The sequence below is a fragment of the Neoarius graeffei genome, chromosome 11, assembly GCF_027579695.1.
Source record: "Neoarius graeffei isolate fNeoGra1 chromosome 11, fNeoGra1.pri, whole genome shotgun sequence".
Taxonomy (NCBI): domain Eukaryota; kingdom Metazoa; phylum Chordata; class Actinopteri; order Siluriformes; family Ariidae; genus Neoarius; species Neoarius graeffei.
In genome coordinates, this window is record NC_083579.1 from 53086971 (window position 1) to 53099470 (window position 12500).

The following is a 12500-nucleotide window of genomic DNA, read 5'->3' on the forward strand; positions in this document are numbered from 1 at the left end:
TCAAGTAATTCCACAAAGGTCCGCATTAAAAAAAAAAAAAGCAAAAAAAAAAAACCCAAAAAACTTGCAAACACGTAGGTTATCTCTCACTGCTCTCATATCCCAGTCAAGGAATAAAGAGGACCCTCGATTTTAAATAAAGAGAAATGGATGGATGGACAGAGAGACTGATGGTGGTGCAGTGTTAAGCACTGTGGCCTCACAGCAAGAAGGTTCTGGGTTTGAACCTCATGGCCAGCTTGGGCTTTCTGTGTGTGGTTTGCATGTTCTCTGTGTGCGATTTGCATGTTCTCCTTGTGCCTGCATAGGCTTCCTTCACGTGCTCCAGTTTTCTCCCACAGTCCAAAGGCATTAGGCATGGATTAGGTCAACTGGTTATTCCAAATTACCCATAGGTGTGAACATGAGTGTGAATGGTTGTTCATCTCTGTGTTAACTGGGATTGGGTCTAGCTTCCCCTGCGACCTAGATAGATAAGCAGTACAGATAATGGATGTATAAATAAATAGAAAGATGGCCCTCACCCTCTAAGTAAATAAATAGTGTGAGTGATCAAATAGCTCCCACTCGGATGTCTTAAATAATTTATTCTGTAATTTGTATGAGTGGTACACAAATGATCTTAATCAATAAATGTGCTCTTTCTGTGAGGTGGGCTTGTTGTGCTGAATTGGTGGCTGAAGTGTAAATATTCCTTCAGAAGTTCTTCAGAGGAACCTCATGGCATGCACATGCTTTCATGTGGCTCTGCAGCGTCCAGTCCATGCCCTCAGGCCGTATGTCCAATACTACCATCGACATTCTCCACTTCTGTGCCAGTCCTCCGAGTCCACAGTTAAGGATGGATGACAGTGAACCACAAAATGAGCACATGCCTTGTTTCGCCCCTTAATTATGCATCCAGTATAAGAACAACAGGGATGTTGTAAGAATTGTCACTGATATTTCCATCATTCAACAAGTGTTAAATTGCCTGTTTTTCTAAGGGAGCAAAGTGTATCTCAGACGTGCTTCTATTTTAAGTCATTCTTCACCGGCGGTCAAAAGAACCTGGTATTCCTTTTGTTTACTTAAAGGAGGAAAGCTACAAAATAGTGTGGTTGCTGGGAGCTGTGAATGGGTTGCATTAGTAAGGATGTGCTCTTGTGATGTACTCTTGTAATGTGAAAATGGCTTAAAATCTGTGAATCAGTATAAAAATCACAGAAAAGTCAGAGTGTTTGCCAATGGGGAATATTTGCAAAAACCAATAGCTGATCCACTCTTGCGGTTTCAGTCTCAGTAGTATGAGTGTGATGCTGAAGAAACACACAGAGGATCAGCTGCTTATTTCAAACAAAAATGTCTCCTGTGCAATTAAGGTAATGATATTGAGTATTTTAGATGCTTAAAACAGGAAAAAAAAACCCAATGAAACTTGTTTTATTGCTTCCTCTAGATCCCATGGAAAGGATATCTGTGAGAATGAACCTTCGTGCCTAAAGCCGGACTCCTACTTTGGGCACATGGTCCATTAGAATGAGGCTAAACATGTCTGAAAACCACATCAACTGCACCATTGAGTCCAAAATTCACCAGTACCTCTTTTCTGGCACTTACATCCTAGTCTTAATGGTAGGATTTCCTATCAATGCCTACGCTCTCTACCATGCCTGGCTGCAGCTGAGGGCTCGCAATGAGCTGGGTGTCTACCTGCTTAACCTGACAGTGTCTGACCTCCTGTACCTGGCCTCTCTGCCTTTCTGGCTGCAGTACATCTTTTCTGGAGATAACTGGGAATATGGTGAGTGGGCCTGCCGTGTGTGTGGCTTCCTGCTCTATGACAACATCTACATCAGCATCGGCTTCCTGTGCTGTATCTCAATAGACCGTTATTTGGCTGTGGTCTACCCCCTCCGTTTCTCCTCACTCCGCACCATGAAAGCAGCAGCATTGGTCAGTGCCATAGTGTGGATCAAGGAACTTGCTGTAGGCGTTGTATTTTTCCAGCACAAGGAGCTGAGTGAATACAAGCCTAACCAATTGATATGCTTCGAGCACTATCCCATGCAGCAATGGGAGCATTCCATAAACTACTACCGTTTCTATGTGGGCTTCCTGTTTCCGTTAGGAATCCTTTCCGTCTCATACTTTCGCGTCCTACGGGCTATCTGCAAGAGTGCAGGGACGCAGTCAGTCCAGAAAAAACGCATCAGAAACCTGGTCACCATCACAATCATCATCTTCCTGGTGTGCTTTTCACCATACCACATCCTTCTGCTGGTGCGGACACTCCTGGAGACTGACTGCTCTTTCGTTGCAAAGATTTTTGACTATTACCACTTCTCATTCTTGCTCACTACTTGGAATTGCGTGGCTGATCCAGCACTTTATTGCTTTGTCAGTGAAAGTGTCCAGCACAGCATCCAACAAGCTGTAGAGGCTTGTGCCTCCATTCTCTGCTGCTGCTCTAAATGCAAGAACAGTTACAACACAGACTCCGCCGAAGCAGGAATACCTATTGACAATGGAAAGGGCACCTCTGTGGCCACACTGCTTCAGCAAAATAAGATTGAACTGTGAAGGGGTGAGTGAGTGTGGATGGTTTTATTTTATTTATTTATTTATTTTTAAATGAACTGTGGGTTGAACTTTTGAACAGTGGGTTCCATTTGAACAGTGAACTGTGGGGACTATTTGCGAAGGTGTTATGTCTTCATTTCTTTTTTTGTGATTTTATTGTGATGAGGATGAGTAAAAGTGCTGTGTACTCCACAAATCTCTGGTCTAGGCTATATGTTTGTTTTTTGTTTGTTTGTTTTAAAATGCCTTTATCAGTTTTAATGATGTGAATTCTCAGGGACCTTCACTGATGGTTGACTTTTGAAGGAGGAAATAGATTTTAAAGGGCCAAGCCAAGCCAGTTGATTTAAGCCTGTGGAGTTCCCTCACTGTGAGTAACATGAACTCAGCAGAAAGAAAATGAAAGAGATGGTTTCTCATTGACAATATGTTTACTGTCTAGTAAATACTACCCATTTTGAAATGTATGCATTGCATTCTGTGTTACATGAGATGTGTATATTCTCTTCAAACATTTTCTGTTATGGGCAGAGTTCAGGCATACTGTGTTTTTTTTGTTTGTTTGTTTTTTAGTTTCCAATTTTAAAATTCCATGTGTTTACTGTGGTGTATGTGTGTTTAATCTATAAGTTTTGAAGTTTAAAAATAAATTTCTTAGTAATGTAGACCTTTTAGACACTGTCACATGTTTTCCCATTTTCCTCAGTCAGTAAGGTTTGGTTCTTCCTTGACTTTTTATAGAAATAGTATACATGTTTGAGGGAAATGCTTGGCTGATTTTTAAAAAGCATGATTTAATATGAGTGAAAACTCCCACCCTTCAAATAATCTAAGAGCATGATTGTTAAATTTGATGTGATAATCAACACTAGCAGTGACTGGTACAGAAACATCTCCCAGATTAAGAATTTGCATTTTAACTTTAAAGTTGCTGTCAGCTTATTTTAATAATTAGCTTCAAATTTTTATTTTCGGTATTAGGTACCATGTATGGGGTATGGTTTTTTTTTTTTTTCGTTTCCGTTTCCAGTTGAGAGTACGTCGTGCGCGTTCTGGCTGCTGCTTCTCACCAGAGATTTTTTTTATTTTATTTTTCTATTTTTATTTATTTATTTTTTTCTGTGTGTTTGTGTAGTTTGATGTTTGAGTGTTTTGTCCACCGGTTGTGGTCTAGCTCCAGACCTAGTTTCGGGCGTCGGTTCCCTCCAGGCCTTGGTTCACCGTGAGTGATGCCTGTGTTCCTAGCTATGGACTGCAGTGAGCTCGTTGCTCATTTAACATTGTGGTTGTCCAGCGCTCTGTGCTTTAATGCTTGGCGTGATGTTCTGAGCAATGTTGCTCGGTGGTGTCACGGCGGCTGTGCAGGCGGTTTGGACATACCAGCGCTCTGCATGGCGGTGCTTCTGTGCTCGCTTTGTGGATCCATGGCGTGGTGTTCGAGCGATGTTGCTGACGGCGTCACGGCGGCTCTGCTGGAGACAGGGACGTGCACAGGATTATAGAGGGGCAGGGGCTCAAAGTCAGAAAAAGGGCAGCAAGTGCATGTTTTTTTTCCCCGGTCCTTTCCAAAATATGGAAATGTAGAATTAAAATTAACGTACTAATAGGAAGGTAAGTACTTAGCTATGTGTAGTGAGGTACAGTGGTGCTTGAAAGTTTGTGAACCCTTTATAATTTTCTATATTTCTGCATAAATATGACCTAAAACATCATCAGATTTCCACACAAGTCCTAAAAGTAGATAAAGAGAACCCAGTTAAACAAATGAGACAAAAATATTATACTTGGTCATTTATTTACTGAGGAAAATGATCCAATATTACATATCTGTGAGTGGCAAAAGTATGTGAACCTCTAGGATTAGCAGTTAATTTGAAGGTGAAATTAGAGTCAGGTGTTTTCAATCAGTGAGATGACAATCAGGTGTGAGTGGGCACCCTGTTTTATTTAAAGAACAGGGATCTATCAAAGTCTGATCTTCACAACACATGTTTGTGGAAGTGTATCATGGCACCAACAAAGGAGATTTCTGAGGACCTCAGTAAAAGCATTGTTGATGCTCATCAGGCTGGAAAAGGTTACAAAACCATCTCTAAAGAGTTTGGACTCCACGAATCCACAGTCAGACAGATTGTGTACAAATGGACGAAATTCAAGACCATTGTTACCCTCCCCAGGAGTGGTCAATCAACAAAGATCACTCCAAGAACAAGGTGTGTAATAGTCAGCGAGGTCACAAAGGACCCCAGGGTAACTTCTAAGCAACTGAAGGCCTCTCTCACATTGGTTAATGTTCATGAGTCCACCATCAGGAGAACACTGAACAACAATGGTGTGCATGGCAGGGTTGCAAGGAGAAAGCCACTGCTCTCCAAAAAGAACATTGCTGCTCATCTGCAGTTTGCTAAAGATCATGTGGACAAGCCAGTAGGCTATTGGAAAAATATTTTGTGGACAGATGAGACCAAAATAGACTTTTTGGTTTAAATGAGAAGCGTTATGTTTGGAGAAAGGAAAACACTACATTTCAGCATACGAACCTTATCCCATCTGTGAAACATGGTGGTGGTAGTATCATGGTTTGGGTCTGTTTTGCTGCATCTGGGCCAGGACAGCTTGCCATCATTGATGGAACAATGAATTCTGAATTATACCAGCGAATTCTAAAGGAAAATGTCAGGACATCTCTCCATGAACTGAATCTCAAGAGAAGGTGGGTCATGCAGCAAGACAACGACCCTAAGCACACAAGTCGTTCTACCAAAGAATGGTTAAAGAAGAATAAAGTTAATGTTTTGGAATGGCCAAGTCAAAGTCCTGACCTAAATCCAATCGAAATGTTGTGGAAGGACCTGAAGCGAGCAGTTCATGTGAGGAAACCCACCAACATCCCAGAGTTGAAGCTGTTCTGTACGGAGGAATGGGCTAAAATTCCTCCAAGCCGGTGTGCAGGACTGATCAACAGTTACCGGAAACGTTTAGTTGTAGTTATTGCTGCACAAGGGGGTCACATCAGATATTGAAAGCAAAGGTTCACATACTTTTACCACTCACAAATATGTAATATTGGATCATTTCCCTCAATAAATAAAGGACCAAGTATAATATTTTTGTCTCATTTGTTTAACTGAGTTCTCTTTATCTACTTTTAGGACTTGTCTGAAAATCTGATGATGTTTTAGGTCATATTTATGCAGAAATATAGAAAATTCTGAAGGGTTCACAAACTTTCAAGCACCGCTGTAAATATGATCTGCCATGAACAAGGTGAATTTTATTTTGAAATTTAACGCAGCATTTTATTTTGTATTTTATATTCAATTTCCTGTACCATGCAAAATTCTCTGTGCTGCTCGATGCGCCGTACTCCGACGTCCAGCAAAAATAGAAACTGACGCATAACATTTTGTTTTTTTCTGAAACATAACCCACATTTGATTTGAGCACGTTGTGGAAGAGGTCGACGACTAGTTATATATACAAGAGGAGAATGTAAGCTTCCCGACGATATATGATACTTGCATGTACACCGAAGCACGGCCGAGGCAATCGATTGTGAACAGTAACAGGTCAGGTCACGTCAGTTAACAAGCAGATTATTAAACTACAGAGACTTAAATTACTCGCACAAATGTCAGTAGCCCTACAAACGCCCAAATGTCATGTCCATACAGTTTGAAAGGGCTAACTGTTAGACCATAACTCACATGTTCAAGCTGCCTCACTGTCCGTCTCCTCTGTTATCATTGTGGCAGCGCGCGCAGCGGCTTCTTCCCTCTCACTCAGTCCGCGCGCCCCCTCTCTCTGGCCGCGCTCGAGCGGAGCAGCAATGGACAGAGAAGCGGCAGCTCAGTACGCGCAGCCACCCCGGATTACAAGAACACTGGGAGATTGCTGTGGAGTTTTTGTACCACCGTCAGGGGCGCCACTAGGGGGGGAAAGTTAGGACGATTCTAAGGGCCTGGCACTGACGGGGGCCTGTGAAGGATATTATTTTAATAGTATTGCCTTGTGTAAATTTTTGAAATAAAATATTTCATTTCATCTGTTAAAATATGCAAATTATACATGGTTATGATTTGCTATAACATTTTTCTTGAATTATTTATGATATTGTCATTTCACCCCTCCACCCTTTTTACTAATGGTACAGTCTGATTCTGGGCGCGGGACATGTGAAATGTGTAGCTCCGTGTGTGTACAGCGCCGCTATTAGCGCAGCTTAGAGCAGCTGGCAGTTTTTCTATGTGCGCAACAGAGGTGTACATTCTAGAAGTTGTGAAGCAGGAGCAGGTGTGATGAATTATGAAGTCCGGATATCACACTGTGTGTGAAACAAATCACCTTTTTTCATAGGTATCTTTATTGTATAATTAAGTCTAGATGTTTTGCCATTGTTCATGTGTGGATTTGTTGATATTGTTAAGTATTTAACTTTAATATTTTGCACATTAGCTGTGGTCATAGATATCATTGCTATTGTTCATGTGTGGATTTATTGATACTGTTGTTAAGTATTTAACTTGAATATTTTTTAATAAATGTGTGATGCCTAAAAGAAACCAAAAACACTTGGTGGATTTCTTGCAGTGCACTATGTAATTGTATCAAAAAAACTAGTGTAGTTATTCATCAAGGCATACATTTGATCACATACAATAAGTCAATAAATGGAGGAGACAAAGGAATACATTTTGTAATCCTGATTATTGATGTTTGCTGGAGGGCTCTGGAGTATCCATAATGTGCATACAGAATGTTATAAATCCATACTGATACAGTCAGTACGTTTGCACATCCAAATCGAGCTACTGTCGGTAATCGAGCAAAGGGTCCCAGCAGGGGTGCCAGAGAAATCCAATCCTACATGCAACTGTGAAATCGAGCTATTGTGTAAGGTGCATTGTGCACCCGAGCCACAGGTGGCGCTACATGCCCCATCGTGTTGGTACACTTCCGGTTGTCGTCATGAAGAAGTATAGTGTTGCCAGATACTGCTGACGTTTTCCAGCCCAAAACATGTTCAAATCCGCCAAAATGGACTTAAAACCTCCCAATCTGGCAACACCGGCAGTTCCGTGTTCAAGCTGTTAGGCTTGCTCTAACAGACTGTATGGCTACAAACTGTCCGGCGCAGACCACTGTTTTGTAAGACAACTTATTTTGCACAATTGTATATTTTTCTAAAGTCCATTTTTTGCTTACAAAAAATATTTTTTTTGCTTACAATTTAACTTATGTCTTAATAAACACACACAAAGTTCAATTGTTTTGTTTTTATTGACATTCTTCAGATGTTGGACATGCACATATATATACACACACAAATACAATGACTTGTTTATGTACACAATTCACAGCTATGCAACAGCTGTACAGATGTATTTGGTGATACAGTAAGTGAGCTAAATTTTAACAGTGCAAACAATGCCACAAAAAGAAAAGATTCATGCTGTTGTCATGATGCGTTGTCATGCCGACCGAGGCTGTTGTGTTTCCCGCTTGTGGTCTCGTCACTCGTCACTTCCGGAAGGGGCAGTGCTGAAGTAAGCGGCTCGACTACGTAGCTCGATAGGGTTTACATGCACTAAGTAGCTCGGCTACAATCGCATAATCTAGGTCGTGTAGCTTGATTGCGAGAAATCAAGTTCGGTTCAATTTCAGCCGAGCTAAGGTGTTTACATGCCATTTAGAACTGCGATTTCAGTCGAGCAACGGCAGAAATTCAATTTTCTCTATGTGCATGTAAACGCACTGACTGATGCATGCAATTTCTCTCAACACAGACATTTGGATTGAATGAACTCCATAGGCTACTGAGTGGCCTAATAATAGTTGCTCATAAAAGAAAAAAATATATATATATATCTTCCATATATATCATGGAATTTTCATTTTAAGGCAACAGTCTATTCAGTCTAATTCTGACAGTTCTGCATTTAAAATGTTCATATACCAAATAATTGTATCACCTAAACTTGATAGGTAGCTGATCACATGCATAGTAAAGTAGAAGTGCCAGCCAAAAACAGACTTGAAATTCAGTTGCTTGAGCTTGAAAATTTTACCGGGGGGCCCTAAATTGTAATCTTCCATAGGGCCCAAGATTTCTAGCGGTGCCCCTGACCACCGTTGTTTTAAACTTCTAACAGGACTGTATTATTTATTATTAGGATTATTATTTTAAAAGGGCAACATTTAATTTGAGGCAAAAAGGGCAGGGGCTCAAGCACCCCTAAAGCCCTGTGTGTGCACGTGCCTGGCTGGAGATGTGGGACTCGTTTTCATGCGCCTTTTGGTGGAACTGTGGCTGCTACACCACTGGAATTACATCCTGACCCCTACTTGGTGGACTTTATTTTTTTTTATTTATTATTTTTTATTATTTATTTATTTATTTATTTATTTATTTATTTTCCTTGTCTATAATTGTAAAGCGTCCTTGGGTTTCTTGAAAGGCGCTATATAAATTTAACATTATTATTATTATTATTATTATTATTATTATTAACCCCGCCGACAGTAGTCGGAGGGGTTATTATTTTCACCTGCGTCAGTCTGTGTGTGTGTGTGTGTGTCTGCAAGATATCTCAAGAACCAATGGATCGATTTGGACCAAATTTTGTACATGTGTTGCCAATCACCCAGGAAGGAAACCATTAAATTTTGGAGGTCAAAGGTCAAGGTCATGGCAGAACTTCGAAATTTTCGCCCAATGTATTTTAATAGGGAAAAGGCGGGGTTTGCACTCGTTAGAGTGTCCCTGTCTAGTTATTATTATTTTTTTATTAGGTGAAGCTACAGTCCTGAGCTGTTTGCCCCCCCCCCCCCCATGTAACTGCACCAAGCAGCCTTTTTAGCAATTTGTATGTGTCAATACCATGAAAAAGTTCCTTTTTTTCCTAATTTAATTCAAAAAGGTAAACTTTCATATATTCTATATTCATTACATGTAAAGTGAATATTTAAAGCCTTTTTTTGCTTTAATTTTGATGATTATGGCTTATAGCTCATGAAAATCAGAAATCCAGTATCTCAAATTATTAGTATATTCCCCAAGATCAATCAAAAAAAGGATTTACAGTACAGAAATGTCCAACTTCTGAAAAGTCTCTCATCTCATCTTATCTCTAGCCGCTTTATCCTGTTCTACAGGGTCGCAGGCAAGCTGGAGCCTATCCCAGCTGGCTACGGGCGAAAGGCGGGGTACACCCTGGACAAGTCGCCAGGTCATCACAGGGCTGACACATAGACAACCATTCACACTCACATTCACACCTTCGGTCAATTTAGAGTCACCAGTTAACCTAACCTGCATGTCTCTGGACTGTGGGGGAAACCGGAGCACCCGAAGGAAACCCACGCGGACACGGGGAGAACATGCAAACTCCACACAGAACGGCCCTCGCCAGCCACGGGGCTCGAACCCGGACCTTCTTGCTGTGAGGCGACAGCGCTAACCACTACACCACCGTGCCACCCCTTCTGAAAATTATATTCATTTATACACTCAATACTTGGTTGGGGCTCCTTTACCATGAATTACTGTATCAATGCGGTGTGGCATGGAGGTGATCAGTCTGTGGCACTGCTGAGGTGTTATTGAAGCCCAGGTTGCTTTGATAGTGGCCTTCAGCGTATCTGTACTTTTGGGTCGGGTGTTTCTCATTTTCCTCTTGACAATACCCCATAGATTCTCTACAGGGTTCAGGTCAGGCAAGTTGGCTGGCCAATCAAACACAGTAATATCATGGTCAGCAAACCATTTGGTAGTAGTTTTGGCACTGTGGGTATGTGCTAAGTCCTGCTGGAAAAGGAAATCAGCATCTCCAAAAAGCTCGTCAGCAGATGGAAGCATGAAGTGCTCTAAAATCTCCTGGTAGATGGCTGTGTTGACTTTGGACTTGATAAAATACAGTGGACCAACACCAGCAGATGACATGGCACCCCAAATCATCACAGACTGTGGAAACTTCACACTGGGCTTCAAACACCTTGGATTCTGTGCCTCTCCACTCTTCCTCCAGACTCTAGAACTATGAGTTCCAAATTAAATGCAAAATGTACTTTCATCTGAAAAGAGGACTTTGGACCACTCAGCAACAGTCCATTTCTTTCTCTCCTTAGCCCAGATAAGACACTTCTGACATTGTCTCTGGCTCAGTAGTAGCTTGATATTAGGAATGCGAAAGTTGTATCCCCTTTCTTGAAGATGTCTGTTCATGATGGGTCTTGATACACTGACACCAGCCTCAGTCCACTCCTTGTGAAGCTCTCCCAAGTTCTTGAATCAACTTTTCTTGACAATCCTCTCAAGACTGTGGCCATCCCTGTTGCTTGTGCACCTTTTCCAGCCACCCTTTTCAGCAATGACCTTTTGTGGCTTACCCTCCTTGTGGAGGGCATCAGTGATCATCTTCTGGACAACAGTCAAATCAGCAGTCTTCCCCATGATTGTGGTTGTGTGTACTGAACTAGACCAAGAGATACTGGTACACTGTGTTCATACTGTTTTACTCAAACTCGAAATGAAATATTCTAATATTTTGAGATGGGTTATTTTTATGTTTTTGTACTGTATGCCATACTGATTAAAATAGAAAAATGCTTGAAACATTTTAGTTTGTGTAATGAGTCTATAATATATAACATTTTCACTTTCTTAAATAACTGATGGAAAATATTGAACTTTTTCACAATATTCTAATTTTTTGAGATGCACTAGTGTGTATATATATCATCTCATCTTGTTATCTCTAGCCACTTTATCCTGTTCTACAGGGTCGCAGGCAAGCTGGAGCCTATCCCAGCTGACTACGGGCGAAAGGTGGGGTACACCCTGGACAAGTCGCCAGGTCATCACAGGGCTGACCCATAGACACAGACAACCATTCACACTCGCATTCACACCTACGGTCAATTTAGAGTCACCAGTTAACCTAACCTGCATGTCTTTGGACTGTGGGGGAAACCGGAGCACCCGGAGGAAACCCACGCGGACACAGGGAGAACATGCAAATTCCGCACAGAAGGGCCCTCACCGGCCACAGGGCTCGAACCTGGACCTTCTTGCTGTGAGGCGACAGCACTAACCACTACACCACCATGCTGCCCATATATATAAACAAACGTATATAAACATGACACCTTCGTCTCCAGATGGACAAACTACCAACAGTAGCAGAGATGGAGCAGTACTTTGCCAATCTTTTTGCATTTGGCTTACTTAGTCCACACAACTGTAATCCTCTCACAACAAGTTTATGCACATGTCCAAGACTCCCAAATACAAGTACAGTTACTTTGCATTGAAAACCCAAGTTTGTTATACTGTCAACAAGTGGCTGATACTTCAGCCATTTAGAGTTAAAACAAATATCCATATATAAATCAAAACAACATCCTATTTCAATAACAGTTACAATTTTAAAATTCACATCTATGATGGTGATATCTGGAGTATTTGGAATATTGTGAAAAATGTTATTGTTTGCAATGTTGTTATTAAAGCAGTTCAATTGGACCATAGAGTGTTTGTATATTTGTGTTGTCCTTTCTAATATATCTGTAATACATTGCGACACCAGGTCCACTAGTCTGTCATGCCTTGAAATGTAAAGGCCTTTGTAAAAGCAACATCCATTCAAGACATGTGCAGTGGTCTCATTTTCAAGAGTGGTAGGGTGAAGAATGCATTGTGGATTGTAGCTGGATGGGTACCAAGTAGCCAGATTGGATCTTGTAGGCAGGACTTGAATACGAGCCTTAACTGTAAATGTGAGGATGTCTTCGCCAAGAGAGCTGTTTGAAAATATGGAATGGGACAGGGAATGGTCGGCAAATGACACAGATGCCAATTTTCCCTGCAACCTTAGATTTTTCCAACGCTGTGTACGATGAGAGCGCTTCATTTTCATGATCGCCACCCTCGCACCTTC

General features: G+C 41.3%; 1 protein-coding gene across 1 annotated transcript in view; it reads left to right on the top strand.

The window, feature by feature from the left end:
- The window catches only part of LOC132893886 (ovarian cancer G-protein coupled receptor 1), a 7611-nt gene extending 4462 nt beyond the window's left edge, over positions 1-3149 (top strand). The window contains exon 2 of the mRNA XM_060933049.1: positions 1439-3149. Coding sequence (XP_060789032.1) covers positions 1519-2562 — 1044 coding nt within the window. The 5' untranslated portion in view covers positions 1439-1518 and the 3' untranslated portion in view covers positions 2563-3149. The remainder of the gene's footprint in view (positions 1-1438) is intronic.
- The last annotated feature ends 9351 nt before the right edge of the window (positions 3150-12500 follow it).